The 22,226-nt window shown below is 42.2% G+C and overlaps 1 protein-coding gene across 1 annotated transcript in view; it reads left to right on the plus strand.

Moving 5' to 3' along the window:
- LOC135903979 (aldo-keto reductase family 1 member B1-like) overlaps positions 1–22,226 on the plus strand; it is a 58,461-nt gene that overhangs the window by 23,127 nt on the left and 13,108 nt on the right. Inside the window, exons 7-8 of the mRNA XM_065434491.1 lie at positions 3,862–3,968; positions 20,330–20,411. Of these exons, the coding sequence (XP_065290563.1) occupies positions 3,862–3,968; positions 20,330–20,411 (189 nt within the window). The remainder of the gene's footprint in view (positions 1–3,861; positions 3,969–20,329; positions 20,412–22,226) is intronic.

Below are 22,226 nucleotides of genomic sequence, written 5' to 3' on the forward strand. Positions count from 1 at the left end.
ATATCACGGTCCCTTGCAATTGCATTTTATTTAGACATGACATTTGGCAGTGGGTATTGTTTGGTATTATTTATAGATGCATCACCTGTGTGCTCTCATTGAATAAAATCTGAATACCTTTCATTGCAATATACTTCATAATAAATAGGGGCACATCTGCTGAAACCATTCTGATTAGACAAAAATTGATTTTTTTTCGCTCTTCCATCACCTTGGTTTGGTCGCCAAAGTAATGCAGATTCTAATTGACTCACATTATCTTTATAAACTTTATATGATAATGCATGACAGGATATGCTTCGAACAGCCCTGGGTTAGCGAACAAACTGCTTAGTTATTCCTAATGCACCCTTTGTGCATTTATTAAAGCATATTTTGTAACATGCAGTGTAAAGACAGAAACATTCTAATATTGTGATGTGAATAGTATGACGGGAAAATTGCTTGATATTAATGGTGAGAAGACTGTACATTATTTGCAACGTAATTGAAAAATGTTTGATTAATATTTGATTTGGTCTCAAAAACTATTCGTGTACCCCTATAAATCAGTCTTCACTCGCACTATCTATAGTTGCTCCTGACTTTCAAATTGGACCTGTAGCAGCAAGCTATCCTACAATCACAGATAGTGTCTGATTAATTATTTTGACTTTCCTGTGCAGTGTGAACACTTCAGCTAGGTGTGAAGTGACATATCAAGGAATCAAAGTTGTATCTGACCAAGTTTATGAGCGAGCTATACATGTGGTATTAGATGACTAAAACTTACAATCTGTAATATAAAAATCTGTTTCAGTGAGCATAGTTTTTTTCTTTTATAAGTAATGAGCTTTAGCGCAGCCAGTATCAATTGTTGAACAGCTGCATTTATGTGTCTTCTCTGTATATTAGTATTTAGGTACAAAAACCACTGTTGAGCTTGAGTCGGTCTCTTCTGCAACATACTAACTCATAGTCCGGCTGGCTCTTCTGCCTTATGTACAGTTCAGCTGGGGCAGAATTTGGTTAGTGCACATTCAGTAGTGTCGAATTCCTTGTTTGAGTTGCGTAATGCTAGGTGGTGCAAGCTCAGTTTGCTCATTGTTTACTTCCTTACTGCAGGAAGTGTACTTGTGCAAAGACCTACATTTCCTTTGGGTATGGCTACATATATAATCTAATTTCTTTTGTTTATTTAGCTGACCTACCTAACTTGCCGTGGACCACCCAATTTGAAAACTTTTTGCCTTCAACGCCGACCGTGGTCGACGTGTGCGGCGCCGATGACCGCGCGGAGCGGTGTCAAGTGACGTGATGCGAATTCCCCGCGGTTGTCTGTTTCGTAGATTGGCCTTAAAGAGCTGATGATAACCCACAGAAATCACCTGCCATGAAGATTGAAACACCCTCCTATTTTCTGGAAGAAAATTTGAAAGCAAAACTTTCTAAGCAATAGAAGATTGCCATAAAGCAAGTATGGCCTACTATTAAACTGAAAGCACCATTGGTATTTAGGACAACTTCGCTATTTCTTCAGTGTCAAAGAAAAAAACTGCCGAATTTAATTTGACAGACATTCCATAAACAAAAATATTTTCCAGACCTTCATATACAAACTGAGTTATCAGTGCTGGTATACTAACTTGGTGTTCTCTTTAATAAGAGTAGAGCATACTATGTGTCAATTTTATAGGCACTGAAATAAGTTACTGATAGCTGACAAGATTCTTGTTAAGTGATGTGATTAGGTTCCTCAGCATCTTCAGCACTGTGGTTTTTGCACAAAATTGGGTAGCATAAATGTTTGTGTTCAATTTGCTGATATTCAATATTTGGTTCAATATTCATCTTTCTGGATTTGATTCAATATTCGATTCAAAATCTACTATTGTGTATTCAAACACCCCTACTTTATATGCACTTAACTGCGATTTGATGCATGGAATAAAGGAAGGAAAGGATAGGATATGGCCTTTGTACCTTTCTTTAGTGATTATAAAATAAGAGTGCTCATATTGAAGGGCTCTGCATGATGTGCATAGTAACTATGTTGCAGGAGTTGATTCAGAGTGCTAGATGGCAGGGTGCAGTGGTTATGGCTGCCGGGCCTTATTATTCTGGGGAATAAAGTGTGGCTTCGGCAATGACTCAGCTGTGTGACCTTGAAGATCATACATTGAATTTCATTTGGTGCCAGCCTTAGGTACCCTCTTCTGGTCATTCTGCAAAAATGTTAACTTGAGGCTCTTGAGGCTCCTGAGTGCTTCAATGGCCTGGGTGTAGGGCTCCTCTGCTAACAGTGTACATGGTGCTTTTATCTTCGATTGAACTTTAATAGTGGCCATCTACCACTCTTTAAGGCCGCCTATACCTTTGTGCTGAAATTGTATGCTTATCATCGAAAGTGCCCATGCTTGCGGCAGTTTCTTCAGAAAATAGGTGAACATTTCTAAAACGAACTTTCGTTTCTGTGAGGTTACTTGAATACAAGCATATGTAGGTCGGCAACACTGATAACTCAGAGGTATTGTGAAAAAACACTGAAAAATTAAACCCAGAATGAGTGCAGCGTTAGCATCGAGAAAAATAAGTTCTGGAAAGTAAAATTTGTCATCGACCCAATTGTACCACGAAGCTACAAAGGAAACTCATGCTGGTTTCCCAGAAAGAAAGCTTCGCAGTTGAGGGTAAATTTGTCCTGTTCGAGATTCGAACGTGCGACCAACACCATTCTGGGGGGGGGGGGGGGGCACTCTGCCATCTGAGCTAACCAGGAGTCTAGCAGATTGCAGCGCGAGGGGGAGTTAATCGACGACTTGAAGCAAAGGGAGACTGAATATGGCAAATCAGTTCTGTGGCATCCCGTAAGGTAGAGGAAAATTCCTGATTGAAGTTGGAATCCTGAACCAGGACGAATTTTCCCTCAACTGCGAAGCTTTCTTTCTGAGAAAGACATATGGGTTTCCTTTGTAGCTTCATGCTACAATCGGGTGGATGACAATTTTTCCTTTCATGAACCTTCCTCCACCTTATGAGATTCCGCAGAGATGATTTGCCTAAATAAGTTCTACAACTATGCAATTGAAACATTAAAAAATATCTGCAAATTGTGGCAGACTTCCTCAAAACTTTTAATTCGATATGCAAATGTGTCTTTTTTTCTATCACTCGAAGCATTGGTATACATCCCAGCTACGTGTGCAATTTTAGGAGGGGTGGCAGAGTCACTCTCTAGGTAGTGGACCCACTGAGACAGGCATTTTGTGAACACCGGCAACACAGAAGAGTATGCGAATGGCACATGGCTCTCCAAGGGGGAAAAGAAAGGATAAAAGTGTTAGTTAAGTTCTAAGTAGACTTAAATGGTCACACGGCTACACGTATTAGGCAGTGTGGCAATACCTGGTGCGAAGGCAGTGCCAATTTTTTGCAAAAATTCCCCCTAGTAATACCTGCAGAAAGCTAACAAATTAGGCAATAAATAAAAGTGCAAAAGCACCACTGCTATTGAAAAACCACTTTTGATGAAAAACAGAGTATGTAGTAGATGCTAAGGCGTATGTAATTATATGTTATGTCATGATGGTGGAATGACAACCTATTTGGTCGTGATTGACGTTTCAGCAGTGTGTGTCGACTCATGTAGTAATGTAGTACGTTAAGAGTGATTTCTTAAGAGATAAAACTGTACTTATTCTAGTCATTTTGAGAGATGATCATTCCCTCAGCACTGTAATTGTGGGACGCATTCTGTATGCATGATGGTCCCTTTAGATGATCCAATGCTATAGTAAGTGAATGGCTTCTGCGCCTGTATCTTCAGGCTGTTCATGTTACATAAGGACAGGATGTGTATGTACTTGTGAACATTGTTTGCAGGTGGAATGCCATCCATATCTGAACCAGAGTGAGCTGCTCAACTTCTGCCAAGAGCACAACGTGGCGTTAACTGCTTACAGCCCACTTGGCTCTCCTGATCGGCCATGGTACGGTACTCTACATTGCAAGCCAACATGCTAAAAAGTATAAAATCAAAGGCCAAACACAATCACTGCGTGCGGATGCAAACTCTGCAGTAACATACTTCTAAGGCACTGCCAGTATCTGACAAGAGCTTAAGCTGGAATGAAGGATACAATTGCACTGGCATAGGCAAATTGCATAAGGATGGAGAAAATCCATGGCAGAAGCTAGATATGATGTATATTGTTGTACTGGCTGAAGAGCTGATGAAGGAGAGAAGGATGAGAAGATTAGAACAAGCTGATATTGAATGTCATAATGGTCACTAACTTGTAGAGTTAAAGTAATGAGAGTCTTATATTATGTGTTTGCACTTTATATGAAAGTTAGGCATTACCATGTATCTCAGCTAATCCGGGTCAAGCTGTTTTGAAGAAGGGCTACGAGATATGATGAAGGGACCAACGGTGTTATGTTAGCAGTTACCTTGTGCATGCTGGTGATTTTTCTCTTATCGGTTACTTGCAGACTTGGGTAAACCAATGCGTAATGTCAAATTACGCATTGCATTCGAAAACACCATATTCAGCAGTTTCCAACTCTCTAAATTATGAGTTGTAGTGCAAAATGCGAAAAACATTGCGAAATGAAGGTGGGACCGCAGGTTTCTCGTGTGCAACAGTAGTGCTCTTAAATGGGATTTTGAAAAATCAAAAGTATTCAATCGCTGATTTGGAAACAGCGAAAAAGGGACAACTTAAGGCAACGACATAGCTGTTGGCTGCTGCTGAAATAGCTCGTATTTCTTATTACTGATCTAATCCGCTACACAATGCTCTATGAGACAGCGTGATGTGGTTGTTTGTTTCTAGCAGCACCCAACAGCTATGCCTTCACCTTGTCACTTTTTCGCAGTCACCATGTCAGCCATTGAACAGTGTTGATTCTCAGAAAGTCCTTTCGAGAGCGCTGCTGTCACACGTGCAACAGGCATGAGCCTGCCTTCACTTTGCATTCTTTTACGCATTTTGCGCCAATACTTTCGAACACAAAAAATTAACTAGGGAAAATGTAGCAAGTAGAAAACTGTTGAATATTATGTTTTCGAATGTGATGCACAAGTTTACATTCAAGCTTACGCATTTAGGCAAGTAATTATAAATATAGGCAATTAATTTTGACCACTTGGACCAAGTGGGCGCGGCAGCGGTGCTACTATGCAGACCAACCCGTTTCTATACCTTCTGCAGGTTTCGCTCAGTTTGCTGCTTGTGCCATCGGGACCAACAGCGAACATTTCGACGCTGGATCTGCTGCCGCCTATCTTCGGATCTACAACTGGGAGCCAGAATGATAAAGTCCTGCTTGACATCAGCGTTGCGGTGCCATCAGGAGCCACGCTATCAACATCGGAAACGGAAAGCGGATCATCGTCGACGTCATACTGCCATGCTATAAATACAAGCTGCAACAGGCCGTCAACCAGTGGGCGCGGCAGCGGTGCTACTATGCAGACCAACCCGTTTCTATACCTTCTGCAGGTTTCGCTCAGTTTGCTGCTTGTGCCATCGGGACCAACAGCGAACATTTCGACGCTGGATCTGCTGCCGCCTATCTTCGGATCTACAACTGGGAGCCAGAATGATAAAGTCCTGCTTGACATCAGCGTTGCGGTGCCATCAGGAGCCACGCTATCAACATCGGAAACGGAAAGCGGATCATCGTCGACGTCATACTGCCATGCTATAAATACAAGCTGCAACAGGCCGTCAACCAGTGGGCGCGGCAGCGGTGCTACTATGCAGACCAACCCGTTTCTATACCTTCTGCAGGTAAGAAAACGCTATGGAAAAGTTTACTGTAGTAACAACGTCTGTCTGCTCCTGCTGCCGTGCCCACGGCCCTTGATCGATCTTGTGTACTCGATGCATGCTCTTTTTCAAGCTCTTCTACTACTTAGCGGGGACGTTGAAACAAATCCGGGTCCAGATGATGTGACCATTGCAGAACAGCTGAAGTCTATTGCGAAAGATATCCAAGAAATAAAGAAAGGTAAAGCAGTGGCTAACCAAAAGCTTAATGCAATCGACAAAAAATTGGAAAAGATCGGAATGCTTGAGAAACAAGTTGCTGAGAGTAATGAAAGAATAGCTGCACTTGAAGACAATGTGTCCTTTCTGGCAAGAAAGGTTGACGAACTGGAAAATAGAAGTCGTAGGTCGGACCTCATCATCTATGGGTTGGATGAAGAAGAGGGTGAATCCACTGAAAGTCTCCGTGGGTCTGTAACTAGAAACATCTTTCAGGATATACTACATATTGAAGTCGCAGGCATTGAAAGGATTCATCGTCTGGGGCGAATGCGAAGTGACAGAACAACAAACAGGCCAGTGATATTGAAACTTTTGGACTATCGCGATAACGTGAAGATCTTCAAATGCTGCTCAAAACTAAAAAAATCAGGATATTCTATCAGCGAAGATTTTTCACGTCCTCTCAGGGAAATCAAAAAGAAACTATGGGACACAACTAAAACAAACCGTGACAGAAAGGAGAAGGTCTTCTTAGTGCACGACAAAGTAAGCATCAATGGCCAGCTTTTCAAATGGGATGAAGAAATAAACGACTTGGTCGAAATAAAAAGTGAGAAGAAAATTGAAAAAAACGGAAATGCGAGCAATCCATCAAAAAAACACGCAGCTGCCGATAACCCTATTAAATATAAACGCGCGCAGCCTTCTAAATAAGATTGACCACTTGGAAGCTACCCTTCTCGCCTTTAATCCAGATATTGTTGTGATCACTGAGACTTGGCTGCACTCTGGCGTTCAAGATCATGAAATCGTTCCCCCGGGCTATGTCATCATTCGCAAAGACAGGGAATCTAGGGGTGGGGGAGTGGCCTTGGTCTTAAAACGTGATCTACCCTTTACGCAAATGCCTGACATTCCTGGTGTAGAAGCCGTTTGGTGCAAAGTTCACTTGAAATGTAAATCTGTTAATGTGGGCGCGGTCTACAGGCCACCAAATGCTGAAACTGTGTATTTGGATCTTCTGTTTGATTACATGTATAAATATGTCTATGGCTCTATTATCATATTAGCTGGCGACTTTAATTGTCCGCTAGTTAACTGGGATACTTTAAGCTCAACTGATGCAACAAGTAATGCCATGTATCGTATCCTATTCACTTTAGAACTTGTACAAGTTGTTAGAGAGCCTACTCGTGCGCGAGGATCATCCAATTCTATACTAGATTTGGTGTTTGTTAGTAACTACTTCAGAATAGATGACTGTAAAGTTGAAGTGTCAAAAGGAATTTCTGACCATGAAACGGTACTGTGTACGCTGTTCTTGCCAAACTTGGGTCGCCAGCGCGGTCCGACGAAATATGTGCGCGCATTTAACAGAGCGAACGACGCGGCTGTTATGACGTATCTTATTCATGAATTTAATGATTTTTATGATTTGTATGTTCAGAGTATCATAACTCTTGACGCCTTGTGGGTACAATTTAAAGAGCACGTGATGCATTGCATCACAAATTTTATTCCTTTGAGAAAGAAGGCAACATGCAAGCACAATCCGTGGATTACTAGAGAAATAATCCACATGAAACGAAAAATTAATAGGTTAAGGCAACGAAATAGGCAACGACCAAACTTAGAACTAAAGGTAAACATAATTTCGCTAACAAAACAATTAAAGAATAAAGTACTCGAAGCTAGGAAACGATTTTGTGGCACTACACTTAACAACTTCATTAAAAATTCGCCGGCCAAGTTCTGGAGGCATTTAAACAGAAAGAATGTTACTGCTAGTTCGCCTACACGTGGAAAGCAGCAAGCTGACTCATTTAACAATTACTTCCAGACGATATTCACCGCCGATAACGGTGTTTTAGGACCATTATCGTGCTATATTAATGAGTCTACGCAACTTTCTGGCGCTCCGGTCATAAGTGTACCTGGGATTCTTTCTCTGTTGTTGAACCTTGATGAAAGAAAGAGTTGTGGTCCTGACGGAATTCCAAACTGCTTTCTTAGGCGCTATGCCGAACCAATCAGTGAATATCTATACCTCATATTTTCTAAGTCACTTAAGGACAGCTGTCTGCCCGCTGAATGGAAGGTAGCAAAAATTGTGCCCATTCACAAATCAGGCGACGTAACGTCCCCGTCCAATTACCGGCCTATATCCCTCACATGTACCTGTTGTAAAATTCTTGAGCGCATCTTATTAAAATTTCTTAAAGAACATACTGAGACAAAAAACATCATTCACCCAAACCAGCATGGCTTCAGAGCAGGGTTGTCCACTGTTACCCAACTGGCAGAAATCTTTCATGACCTCGCAGAGGGAATCAATCATCAAAGCCAAACTGATATAATTTTCCTTGATTACTCAAAGGCTTTTGATCGCGTGGCACATGCTAAACTGAATTTCAAACTAAACAAAATACTAGGCGATGGTCCCGTTACAAGGTGGATAGCCAGCTACTTATCGGAACGCCGACAATATGTGCAATACAATGACCATGCTTTTGATATCGTTCCGGTCATTTCTGGCGTGCCGCAGGGCTCTGTGCTAGCACCCTTTTTATTCATCTTATACATAAACGACATAACCTACCACGTTGATGTGAAGGTGCGTCTCTTTGCGGATGAGTGCGTGCTATACCAAAAAATAAACACTCATGCAGACCAAATAAGGTTAAACACAGCTTTGGGCAACGTCATAAAGTGGTGCAATACATGGCAAATGGCAATCAATATGGAAAAAACTGTAGTGATGTCTGTCACAAATAAGAAAACAAAACTTAATTCTCTTACGGTACTGGCAATGGCGTTCTCAGAACAGTAACTAAAAAGAAATACCTTGGTGTGATTGTTTCTGATCGTCTCAGCTGTAAAACCCAAGTACAAAACATTACCAAAAAAGCAATGAACAGTTTATACTTCCTTAAGCGCACCTTGCGCTTTGCGACTTCAGATACCAAGTTACTCGCATATAATGTCCTCATCCGTCCAATCTTAGAATATGCAAACGTCGTCTGGTTTCCATATATGCAAAAAGATGTACACATGCTCGAATCAGTTCAACGAAAAGCTGTTCGTTTTATCTATCGTAGATACCGGCGCACTGATTCTCCCACAGAGCTGCTTTCCTACGCAAGCCTAGACACCTTATCAAGCCGCGGCACGCTCCATAGACTCAAGTTTCTTTATCAATTAATTCATAACGCATTTAACATGGATCCTGCTACTTACATTAGTTTTAATCGTTCTAGAGAAACACATCACAAGCATGACTTTACGATTAATGAATACTCTTGTGCTAACAACACATATTACTTTTCCTTGTTCCCTCGAGCCATAAGAGAATGGAACAGCCTAGACAAATCTATAACTGCGCAGGATTCCTTGGAAATGTTCGCTGAGCTCGCAGCCTTGTCAGTCTTGTCAAGAATCCAGACCTGATGATTATGTTTAGACTGTATTGATTTTGTGTTGTTGCCTACTCGGTGTGTAACTCGCGCATTACGGTACTGTACTCTATACTGTTTGTATTGTTGCCCGCTTGATGTGTAACTGGCGTATTATGTACTGTACTGTATACTGTACTCCTGTATCTTGCTGATAAATCCACTCCTGTAACAGTCCCAATGGGACTAACAGTATGTTAAATAAAAAAAAAATCAGTGATGACAAAAAATCGCAGTTTTGCCCGAAACGCAAAGTATCGATTGCAAATAGCAAATTAGTAGACAGCCATAAGAAGTAAGGATTGTAGTTTTGTCGGCCGTATCAACTTGGAAACACTCGCGTACTAACTAAATGTGCAAGCGTGGTGTCAGTGCGCACGTGCAGATATGCACAGATCACGCTCGATGACAGAAGACACTCGCTCTCAAAACTCTGGCACGAGGAAGCGTGGCAGTAGCAGCGAGCCAAGTGCCTTTCATGCTGTCTATCGCTTCAACGTAAATTGAACAGCGAAAACACAGCATGCGTAAAGTTTCAAGCTGTCGGCCGACCTAGACTTTGCCCTCAAAGCGAATCGCTTTCAAGATATAGCCTGCGCGACCGCGCCCTACACATTGCTGGCAAAGTACAACGACCCCCCTACCTCCTCTCCCCCTGCTTCCTTGCGCGCAACGGAGGACAGGGCGCTTCTTCCCTGCTTTCTTCCCTTGCACGCACGAGATTGAGTCACGATCGTTGGCTCACCCTCGCATGCTTTCACTCCCACATACAGTATACGGTGTGCGGGGACTGTGTTATTGCCCTTGGACTTTATATGGAACATCACAGTGACGGTGACAGCAAAAATGCGCCTGGAGCATCTATATAATTGGTATCGCAAAAAAAGATTTACAAGCTATGCGTAAAGCAACTGCTAATTAAACACTGTTGGGCCCATTATCGTATCTCGTAGGCCTTTATTAAGCAGCCTGGCCTGCCTTAGTCGGGACACAGTATACAAAAAAATATTGATAGGAGGCTTTGTGTTGAGAAAAACTGATCATTTCTCAGTTGTCTTATATTCTGTACACTGAATCTAAGTCTGGTTGCATATATGTATATATTAGTCAACTTCCGTTAATTCAATCCTGACAGGACCAATGAAATTTATTGAAATATATGGCGGGTCGAGTTAAACAGGACGCATAAACATGCTAAAACACACGTACCGCTGATTCATTTGACAGTATTTTCTCGAGTCTTACTTGCCTCTGAATCAAATGCTCACCCACTTTTTATGTGTCCACAGGAGTGCTTTCTTCGTCCTTTATGGTGGTGACGTATAAAGTCACTATTCCAAAATGGTTTGTTCTGATAATGGTCTTTGATCAAAGCGAGCTAGTGCAGTTGCAGACGGTCGGCTCAATATGCTGTAACGAGGACGGACACATAGAAAGTGTTGATGGGTCTCCTTGCAACCATAGTCACCACACGTACGTAGGGTTGTCGGCCATTCCAATGCAAAAAACAAAACTTCGTAAAGGCTGCTCCTAGCCATAGCCGACAAAGAATGGTGGCCTCCGTTCGGTATTAGTCCAGTTGGCATGCGAAGGCGGCAGAGTACGCAGGTGGTGCAACCAGTTGTATTGAAAACATGGGTTGTTCCACATATTTCACCATATGCTTCATAACACTGACATTTTATAATCTTATGCACGAAGTAGCATGCGAGAAACTCGTATTTTTTTCTGTACAAGCATATTGGCTTGGATACGGGGAAAAGGGTTGTAAATGGACTTTTGATATATATATATATATATATATATATATATATATATATATATATATATATATATATATATATATATGTGTGTGTGTGTGTGAGAGAGAGAGAGAGAGAGAGAGAGAGAGCAAACTTGCAATAATTCGATCCTGACGGGACTGACGAAACTGTTCAAATTATACGGTGGGTGGAATTGAACAATATGCATAAAAAACGCCAATACATACGTACCGCTAATTCATTTGACAGTGTTTGCCCGAGTCAAACACGCCCCCGAATCAAACGTGCACCCACCAAGTGTCCGAAGCAGCTAGAATATTAACATAGAAATGACGTATAAAGCTCCTAAATAAAAACTCTTAAAAATTTACACTCTTTGGGGCTTATCTTGTCCCACCACAATAATCGTCATCTGTATTGCCCGTATTTCCTTTTTTTAACGCTGCGAGCCCGGTACTTCCAAGTCACGAATGGCTTACGCGTTATCAGCGTGACACAGCATTCTCGACAGGAAAACAGCGAGTGCCGAGTTTTCAAGAAAGTAAACGCAAGCAAGTTAGATTACGATTATTGTTGTGGGACAAATATACATCCAAAGGGGGCAACTGTTTAAGAGTGTAAATTAGGAATCTAACGCGCACCCGATTCTTTATAATGGCGGCCGGTTTCTTAAAGTTAGCTTCGCCGCAATACAGTTGTGTTATGCGGTAAAGCGTACAAACTCTATGAAGGGGGTGTTGGTTTCGTGTCCGATTGCGCCGCACTGGCAATTTTCGGCCCAATCTCCTTGGAAAACAAAAGGCGCGCGTTACAATCTGGTAAATACCGTAATCATACATTGTAAGCTACCGTTACAGCTTGAAAATTTTTCTAGGGTGGGTCCACAAAAGGTGTTTTCGACGGGAGATGACGTGTTCACGCATTCACGGTCCCCATAGCGCCGCCGAGACAGGCTCTGCCCTTAAAGGGGTTGTTATTGGGGTCACCATATGGGTCGGGCACGTGCGTGGTGACTGGAGATGTAAATGACATATTAGGGTGGGTAATTTGAGCTCTGTTACGTGTTACGGTGTACTTGAGGAAGGCACAACCGTCTAAATTAAGTGTGGTATGTCGTTCAACAATGTCCAACAGCAAAAATCAATTTGTGCTTGTGACCATTGTCATTCAGTTGTCCATTTACGCTACATTTTTTCATGGCTATGCATGTAGTAAAACGGATGTCAGGACTACAAAAAGAAGATATATATCACAGTGAAATGCAGAAGTGTTGAATCCATAGACTAATATATAAATACAGGGTGTCCCAGAAGTCTTTCCCTGATTACAAACATGTAGAAGGCAGAAAATATGACATATGGACACATATCTTTTATCTTGAATTGCATGTGACATATTCACGTTTTTGTTGTGCATGCATGCATGCATGCATGCATGCATGCATACATACATGCATGCATACATACATGCATGCATACATACATGCATGCATGCATGCATGCATGCATGCATGCATGCATACATACATACATACATACATACATACATACATACATACACACATACATACATACATACATACATACATACATACATACATACATACATACATACACACACATACACACATACATACATACATACATACGCAGAATTACTGACATCATAACATCCATGTCTCACGAAATGTTGACCAACAGATGGGTGGAATTAGAATATCACCTGGATATCCTTTGGGCAACAAAAGGAGCACACGTTGAAATTTATTAATTCTCTGTGTGTACACAAAAACTTGAATATGTTATGACCAGAACCGGTAACGCACTCCCTCACCAGAGCAGGATTGGCCACCCTGGTGAGTTCTTGGCCACAACCTCCTATAAAGAACACAACAATCAAACCCCGGCCCTCAGTCCCCAGCAGCTGCGAAGCAACTGACCACGGCGGCGGTCAGACCTGCGACGCAGCAGAGGGTGCTAAGAATCTCTGGCTCCGGACAGGCCGCCATTGGAATATGAACTTGGCAACGTTTAACGCTAGAACGTTATCTAGTGCGGCGAGTCTAGCAGTGCTATTGGAGGACTTAGAGGGCAGTAAATGGGATATTATAGGGCTCAGTGAAGTTAGGAGGCCAAAAGAAGCATATACAGTGCTAAAATGCGGGCGCGTCCTGTGCTACCGAGACTGAGCGGACAGACGAGAACTAGGAGTCGGATTCCTTATTAATAAGAATATAGCTGGTAACATACAGGAATACTATAGCATTAACGAGTGGTTGGCAGGTCTTGTTGTGAAACTTAATAAGAGGTGCAAAATGAAGGTTTTACAGGTCTACGCCCCTACATCCAATCATGATGACCAGGAAGTCGAAAGCTTCTATGAAGACGTGAAATCGGCGATGGGTAGAGTGAAAACAAAATACACTATACTCATGGGCGACTTCAATGCCAAGGTAGGCAAGAAGCAGGCTGGAGACAAGGCATTGGGGGAATATGGCATAGGCACTAGGAATATCAGGGGAGAGTTATTAGTAGAGTTTGCGGAACAGAATAATAAGCGGATAATGAATACCTTCTTCCGCAAGCGGGATAGACGAAAGCGGGTGTGGAGGAGCCCGAACGGCGAGACTAAAAATGGAATAGACTTCATACTCTGCGCTAACCCAGGCATCATACAAGATGTGCACGTGCTCAGCAAGGTGCGCTGCAGTGACCATAGGATGGTAAGAACTCGAATTAGCCTAGACCTGAGGAGGGAACGGAAGAAACTGGTACATAAGAAGCCAATCAATGAGCTAGCGGTAAGAGGGAAAATAGATGAATTCCAGATCAAGCTACAGAACAGGTAGTTGGCTTTAACTCAGGAAGAGGACCTTAGTGTTGAAGCAATGAACGACAATCTTGTGGGCATCATTAGGGAGTGTGCAATGGAAGTCGGTGGTAACTCCGTTAGGCAGGATACCAGCAAACTATTGCAGGAGACGAAAGGTCTGATCAAGAAACGCCAATGTATGAAAGCCTCTAACCCTACAGCTAGAATAGAACTGGCAGAACTTTCGAAGTTAATCAACAAGCGCAAGATAGCTGACATAAGGAAGTATAATATGGATAGAATTGAACATGCTCTCAGGAACGGAGGAAGCACAAAAGCAGTGAAGAAGAAACTAGGAATTGGCAAGAATCAGATATATGCGTTAAGAGACAAAGCGGCAATATCATTACTAATATGGATGAGATAGTTCAAGCGGCTGAGAAGTTCTATAGAGATTTATACAGTACCAGTGGCACCCACGATAATAATGGAAGAGAGAATAGTCTAGACGAATTCGAAATCCCACAGGTAACGCCGGAAGAAGTAAAGAAAGCCTTGGGAGCTATGCAAAGGGGGAAGGCAGCTGGGGAGGATCAGGTAACAGCAGAATTGTTGAAGGATAGTGGGCAGATTGTTCTAGAGAAACTGGCCACCCTGTATACGCAATGCCTCATGACCTCGAGCGTACCGGAATCTTGGAAGAACACTAACATAATCCTAATCCATAAGAAAGGGGACGCCAAAGATTTGAAAAATTATAGACCGATCAGCTCACTGTCAGTTGCCTACAAAGTATTTACTATGGTAATCGCAAATAGAATCAGGAACACCTTAGACTTCTGTCAACCAAAGGACCAGGCAGGATTCCGTAAAGGCTACTCGACAATAGACCGTATTCACACTATCAATCAGGTGATAGAGAAATGTGCGGAATATAACCAACCCTTGTATATAGCTTTCATTGATTACGAGAAAGCGTTTGATTTTGTCGAAACCTCAGCAGTCATGAAAGCATTACGGAATCAGGATGTAGACGAGCCGTATGTAACAATACTGAAAGATATCTATAGCAGCTTCACAACCACCGTAGTGCTCCATAAAGAAAGCAACAAAATCCCAATAAAGAAAGGCGTCAGGCAGGGAGATACGATATATCCAATGCTATTCACAGCATGTTTACAGGAGGTATTCAGAGACCTGGATTGGGACGAATTGGGGATAAGAGTTAATGGAGAATACCTTAGTAACTTGCGATTCGCTGATGATATTGCCTTGCTTAGTAACTCAGGGGACCAATTGCAATGCATGTTTACTGATTTGGAGAGGCAAAGCAGAAGGGTGGGTCTAAAAATTAATCTGCCGAAAACTAAAGTAATGTTTAACAGTCTCGGTAGAGAACAGCAGTTTACGATAGGTAGCGAGGCACTGGAAGTGGTAAGGCAATACATCTACTTAGGGCAGGTAGTGACCGCTTATCCGGATCATGAGACTGAAATAATCAGAAGAATAAGAATGGGCTGGGGTGCGTTTGGCAGACATTCTCAGATCTGAACAGCAGGTTGCCATTATCCCTCAAGAGAAAAGTGTATAACAGCTGTGTCTTACCAGTACTCACGTACGGGGCAGAAACCTGGAGGCTTACGAAAAGGGTTCTACTTAAATTGAGGACGACGCAACGAGCTATGGAAAAAAGAATGATGGGTGTAACGTTAAAGGATAAGAAAAGAGCAGATTGGGGGAGGGAACAAATTCGAGTTAGTGACATCTTAGTTGAAATCAAGAAAAAGAAATGGGCATGGGCAGGACATGTAATGAGGAGGGAAGATAACCGATGGTCATTAAGGGTTACGGACTAAATTCCAAGGGAAGGGAAGCGTAGCAGGGGGCGGCAGAAAGTTAGGTGTGTGGGTGAGATTAATAAATTTGCAGGGACGACATCGCCACAATTAGTACATGGCCGGAGTTGTTGGAGAAGTATGGGAGAGGCCTTTGCCCTGCAGTGAGCGTAACCAGGCTGATGATAATGATGAAGCAGTTCAAGAAAATTTATTCTGGTGTGATGTTTGTCAAAGGAGTAAACAAAGAAGCCTTCGCAGATGTATGTCAATATGGGCAACTCATACATAAAAACAGTGAAGCTGTATAAAGGAGTTCTCACATCCTTAACAAGTCCTAGGGGTTCTGATCTGCCACTGCCCTATCCTACCTAAGACTTTACAAATGCTTCACTGTGTGATTCCTTCACTATAGCCGAGTCATATCAAACGTTTCACTATATCGGAGCTTAGAACCTTCTATATTCTCTCCGATGCATTTTCCTTTATGCTGTTGTGGCTCTATTGATGCCAGTGCCTGTCTTTGTTTTGATGGTCTAGTTGAGCTGTGTTAATTGCTGGCTGTCAGTGATGACACGTCACTGATGCCAGCGTGACTGTGTGTTCTCACCTATGCCCGGATCATACGACTGCTTCTGGGCTCTGATGCAGGCTGTTGCTGGCTGTTTTCTGGCCAGTGCTTGAAACCGACCACACTGCACATGAGAATCGCTGTGAAACTGCCCTGAACAGCTGCGCTGTAAAATACTGCGTTTGGAATGAAATCCACGCAGCACCCTTTACTCACCTTCAATTAACAGTGTGTCTACCAACCGGGAAAACCAGGAATTCTCAGTGATATTGAGTAGTCTGGAAATACTCCGGGAAAACTCGGGGAATTAATGCTTCTATGAGGGAAAATTAGCTGTAATTTTATCTAAAGGGAACTAAAGTCGCTGTAAAGCTGGCTCGAGTAATAGAGAGGAATCGCAAGGAATGTTCTTAAACGCCGTGTCATCGGCTGGAGGAGTTGCCAGTGTGCAGTCAATGGCCCACTTGCCGGATGCCCGATAAATCGGACGGCTTCGCGGCACCACCACGTACCCCATAGAACGTCTCTGAAAACGTATCTGAAATTTTGCACGCAAGAACCCTTCGCCGTCCGATTTTCCGGACTTCTTGCCCTGACCGAAGGTCCGAAACGGAATTAATCAAAGCCACCACCGCTGCCGTTTCTATTGCCTCGCGGCCTCGAAACGGCGCTCTCGCACGCAGATCCGATGGCAGCCGTAGTCACTACCACCGCAACGCTAGGCCTAGCTGCTTTGACGTTTGCTATTAAGCTTCTTGCTGCTCGGTGCCGTGTTTTTCATTGAAAGAATTGCCGCTGTCAACAATGGCACCGACTCCGGCTTTGTGGTCATTGCGATTCCATGGCTTCGATGCTCAGAAAGCACACTGCGTTGCATAAAGCCAGTTTCCGAAAGTTAGTTTTGTGTTAGTGCAATTTTGCCATGCGGCGAAACATGTGCAAATGTATTGCGGTGAAGCATAAGAAGTGCGGGAAGGGGCAATTCTTATGGGACACATTATGTTGAGAGAAAGCACCAAAAAAAAAAGAACACGAGGACAAAAGAAGGAAACGAAGACGCAGTGCTAGTTATGTAGTACCAACTAGCCCACCAGTCTATTCTCTTGAACACATTATGTATTCCTTAATTATACACGCATGTACCCGTCATCTCCTGCCATAGTAGGAGCACCGATACGCCTAATAAGTGTACTGGCAAGCCTTCAAAGCTTTTTCGGATGTGCCTGCGGCGATTTAAACCCATAAGGGCAACAAAATACGTGCATTCTTGTTTTCGAACTGCCCACTTTCTCGGACGTTTTCGCGGCCCTTAGGGAATTAGAAAAATCGGACGTTGACTGTACAACTGACCAGGAGGATGCTTAATGGTCCGTGGGGCGAACGAGCGGCGGAAGGAATACGAGGACACAAAGGACCTACGCATTGAGGAATGAACGGTAAAGGAAGCGTGCCATTGATTCTTTCAAGAAGCTTAAGCTCAAAAAACAAAGTGGTGGATGACGCCGAGATGCAGCTGACCATCATCCAAACCAAATAAACACTTAAAAGCAGTGAAACGCAACACTGAGGCGTTCTGCTCAGGCTGAGAGTAAGTCAGGACAGTAGAGGTTGACTTTCCAGCTGCTGAGAGAGAATCTCAATTGTTACAAAGTTCAGGCGTCATACCAATGAGCTTGCTATAAGTTGATAGAAATAGCTCATATTTGAAAATATTTGCTTCTATTTGCATCTCCTTTGTATTCGTATTTGAGAATGGTCGACTCAATTTGCAATGGGTTTTACAATTTTTTTGAAGATATTTTATTCGCTGTGCATTTTACTAACACCTACTTTCTGTTTTCCTCTGGAGCAAAATAAACGTTGCTCCTTACTATTCAGACTGGATTAGGTCGTTTCTTTAACATGCTTGCCAGAGCGTGACAGCACTGGGCGACATGATGTCAGCCCATCTTTACATAAAACAAATTTCTGGGTCACTCAGGGAATATTGCAAAGGCACTCAGGAAAAACCTGGAAAACTCAGGGAATTTGGCAATGCCAAGTTGGTAAACACCCTGACTCAATTTTTTTTCACCATGTCATGTTGAGGGGTGTGGAAAAGTTGGATGAATCTGCACCTGTCATACGTAAGCATTTCTGATCCACTAAAACAATTTCAGTACATGGCCTGCACTTCTCTGTTCTCTTTTGAGTCCTGCTAGTGCCACAATGAGATCTGTTGTTGGCTGTTTATAAATGTACCTCTTATGGGTACATCTACATGTTTTGACTCGCTGCAGTTGCTCAGTTGCTATGGCGTTGCGCTGCTGAGCACGGGCTTGCAATTTTGGTCTTGGCTGCAGCGGCCACAGTGATCTCATTACCATGGGAGCAGAATGCAAAAAACACTTGTGTACTGTGCATTAGGTGCACATTAAGGAACCCCAGTTGGTTAGAATTAATCAGGAATCTTCCACTATGGTGTTCCTTGTAACCCACTGTTTCAGGATGTTAAACTGCGCAAAATATATTAACATCTATTCTTTGTTATGTCGAATGAAAAGGAGATTCACTTGATGAAGTGGGGCTCGGCAGTTTTTGTGTTCTGTTCTGAGTGTAAGTTCACAGGTTTGATTCCCATCTGAGGCAGGTGCATCTTGATAAAGGCAGAATGCAAATGCACCAATGTATTTAGCTCTGTGCATGTTAAAGAAACCCATGTGGTCGAAAAATATCCCAGAGTTCTTCCTTGACTGCAGAGCTCCTCATAGCCCTAGTTTAGCTTTGAGGTGTGTAGACCTACTCAATAAATAAATTGGCTGAAGTGGGCTTTCATAACAGCATGCCGACGTGTTTCACTGATTACCATATACCGAATGTTTCAACGAAGACCTTCACAATTTTTTAAAGGTTGCCTGTGGCAAATAGTACAATTCTAGTTCATGAGCTGGTCTATACTTGAAGAGGCGGACATTAATTTCAAAAAATTAAAATGCATATTAGACCATTTAAAAAATCACTAATTAGGTTTTAGCTAATTACCTTATAGCCCATATTGTAATTTACTTATTCTAGCCATAGAGTTCGCTAGGCGTAACCATTTGAACGAATTCTCAGGATGAGACCAGTTTCGAGATATTAGTTCTCGTACTTTGCCGAGAAATGCAGTGTCGTTCCTGTTACATTTGTGCGTGAATGCACAAAAAGGCGTTTTGATAAGAAACTGTAATGCCAATGCATTTCTCAATTACTATATTGAAACTGGTGTCATCGTGAGAATTCGTTCCAAGTAGATCCGCTTTGTGAACTCCACGGCTATAATTTGTATATTACAATATAGGCCATAAAATAATTAGTTAAAATTTTTGTGAATTTTTTTTTCGTCATTTAATTATGCATTTAATTTTTTGTGCAAATCGTGTCCGCTACTTCGAGTAGACCATCTCATGAACTAGAATTGTGCAATCCGCCACAGGCAACTTTCAAGAATTTTTGAAAGTGTTCACTGAAGCACCTTGTATAAACACCTGCTGCATAAAACAAAGAAGTAATTGCAGGAATAAAACAAAAAGGAAGAACTGATCGAATGTGAGCACAGTGGTGCAAGCATATTTTTATAACTAAGGAAAATTTATAACTAATTTATAACTAATTTATAACTAATTTATAACTATTTTTATAACTAAGGAATAACTAAGGAAAAGAATAGTGCAGCAAGTACATATATCACTGGTTCCGTGACTCTAGGATTCATGTTTTGCAGGCATCACTTTATTTACATCTGTTTGTAGGACATGAATTTTCTGAGGCCATACACTTTATTTTTCGGAAGTTGCTGGTCCATGTGGCTTAATCATTTTGCATCAAAATCATCAAAGCAGGCTGAGTACTTGTACTTGAGCGTATCAATTTCATTGAACCTGTCTGCATTTATGTGCAGGGCAAATCCTGATGAACCAGTTCTCTTGGAAGACCCTGTAATCAAGTTCATTGCTGAGGCACACGGCAAGACAACAGCTCAGGTAATGGAACACATTAAATAAAACCGAATCTCATTATAAAGAAGTTGCCCCGAATACGAAAATACATTTGTTATGTATTCTATATTCGTTTAAGCATACACGTAGATATCAGTGTAAAGAAATGGGATAATTTCCATGTGAATGAAGCGCTAAAGGTGTGCTTCCGACGGGCCAGCAAAGGGTCTCCTGTGGATTTTGATGACCCGTCGACATCTTGCCGTGTTGATACGAGGCACGGGAACAACTGTAAATTATATACACGCGCTCTGCGTCACCTCGAATACGCAACTGTGCGATCAATCAGTGCTTTTTCATGGGATCGGCATGTTGGCTTGTTGACTGTGGCCCAACCAAGCCAAGCCGCTTGCCAAAATGTGCGTGTCGCCGACATACTTTTTGGACATGGAGGCGACTGCGCGTGAATACGTACTCCGCTACTACGACTGTTAGTCTAGCCCACACGTGTTATCGCACGCTCAGATCGCCAATGTCTGCAAGTGCAAACATAAAAACGTGCATGCCGCCGACAGTCTTTTCGAACACGGAGTGGACCACACGTAGATCAATATCTTACTTAGTTACTACGGCCGTCTAGCCAGTGCGTCTGATTTCGCGCTTGATCGCCGATAAGGACTATGATGGAGTGCTACCATATTGGTGGCGAGCCTCCCGTGAAGACTTGTAAGGTATCTGAAAAATCGATTGGCGACTGTACATGTTTCACATTTTTGCTACCAGAATTTATATATTGAGGCACACGCAAACAAAAATTTGCTTCGCTAGAACTGATACTGTATTGGATCCCGCATTTTTCATTTCATTATAGCAGGAGAATACTCCATTGCAATAAAGCATGATCAACCAGATGTAATACTTACTTTCTTAATTCGTGTTTGCTATATTGAGGTTCGACTTTACTGTCTTCTGTGGAAGTGCAGACAGATATTTATCTCTTCATATCTTTATTAATTGTCCCTGCAATGGGCAGTAAAAGGTGAAAAGCGGCGGAAAATCCCTTTTTGTTTCAGGTGGCTGTTTACACAGTATTAAAAAATAGGGCTTTGCCTTCTTTATAACTATTTATAACTAATTATACTAAGTTCTAATTATAACTTTTGGGGGCATTGTGTATTAAGATCTCTAAAAACTGCTTTATTGTCGCCGAGCTCAAGCCGTGACAACAAAAACGCAGCATGTGCTGATGATGATTTGTAGAGATGTGAAAGATTTACGCGTGATTTCTGATATGTACACATGAAGAAGATGGAAGTCACACAGTGTGCTTACATTCGCATAGTGTGATCAGTCTACATAGGTACCCAATATGCATAGAATATTTTCTGCTGGTAATGCTGCTGCTATATTGGGCCTAATTGCGAAGGTTTTACAATATGAGAAAACCATAAAGAATTATGGGTAATTATGGGTTATTATGGGGCCAAAACCACAATATGATTATGAGGCATGGCGTAGTGGGGGACTCCGGAAATTTGCACCACCTGGGGTTGTTTAACGTGCTCCTAAATCTAAGTACATGGGTGTTTTCGCACTTCGCCCGCATCAGAAACTCATCAACACATGCACAAGAGTTATTAACATACCTCTGGGTGACAGTGTTGCAGCAGCCTTTATTTAAGCGGAGGTGTGGATAAAAAACTGCATTATTCTTAAAAATATTTGCTTTTGAGCTTTCTCTTGCAAAATTAAGCTTGGATGTTCCTTATTTTTGCGTCAGTAATTAAGGCGAATTTCACAGCAGAAGTTGGTTAATACACTTCAAGATCTCTACAAATACAAAGTAAATTTATATGCATG

The sequence above is a fragment of the Dermacentor albipictus genome, chromosome 1, assembly GCF_038994185.2.
Source record: "Dermacentor albipictus isolate Rhodes 1998 colony chromosome 1, USDA_Dalb.pri_finalv2, whole genome shotgun sequence".
NCBI lineage: Eukaryota > Metazoa > Arthropoda > Arachnida > Ixodida > Ixodidae > Dermacentor > Dermacentor albipictus.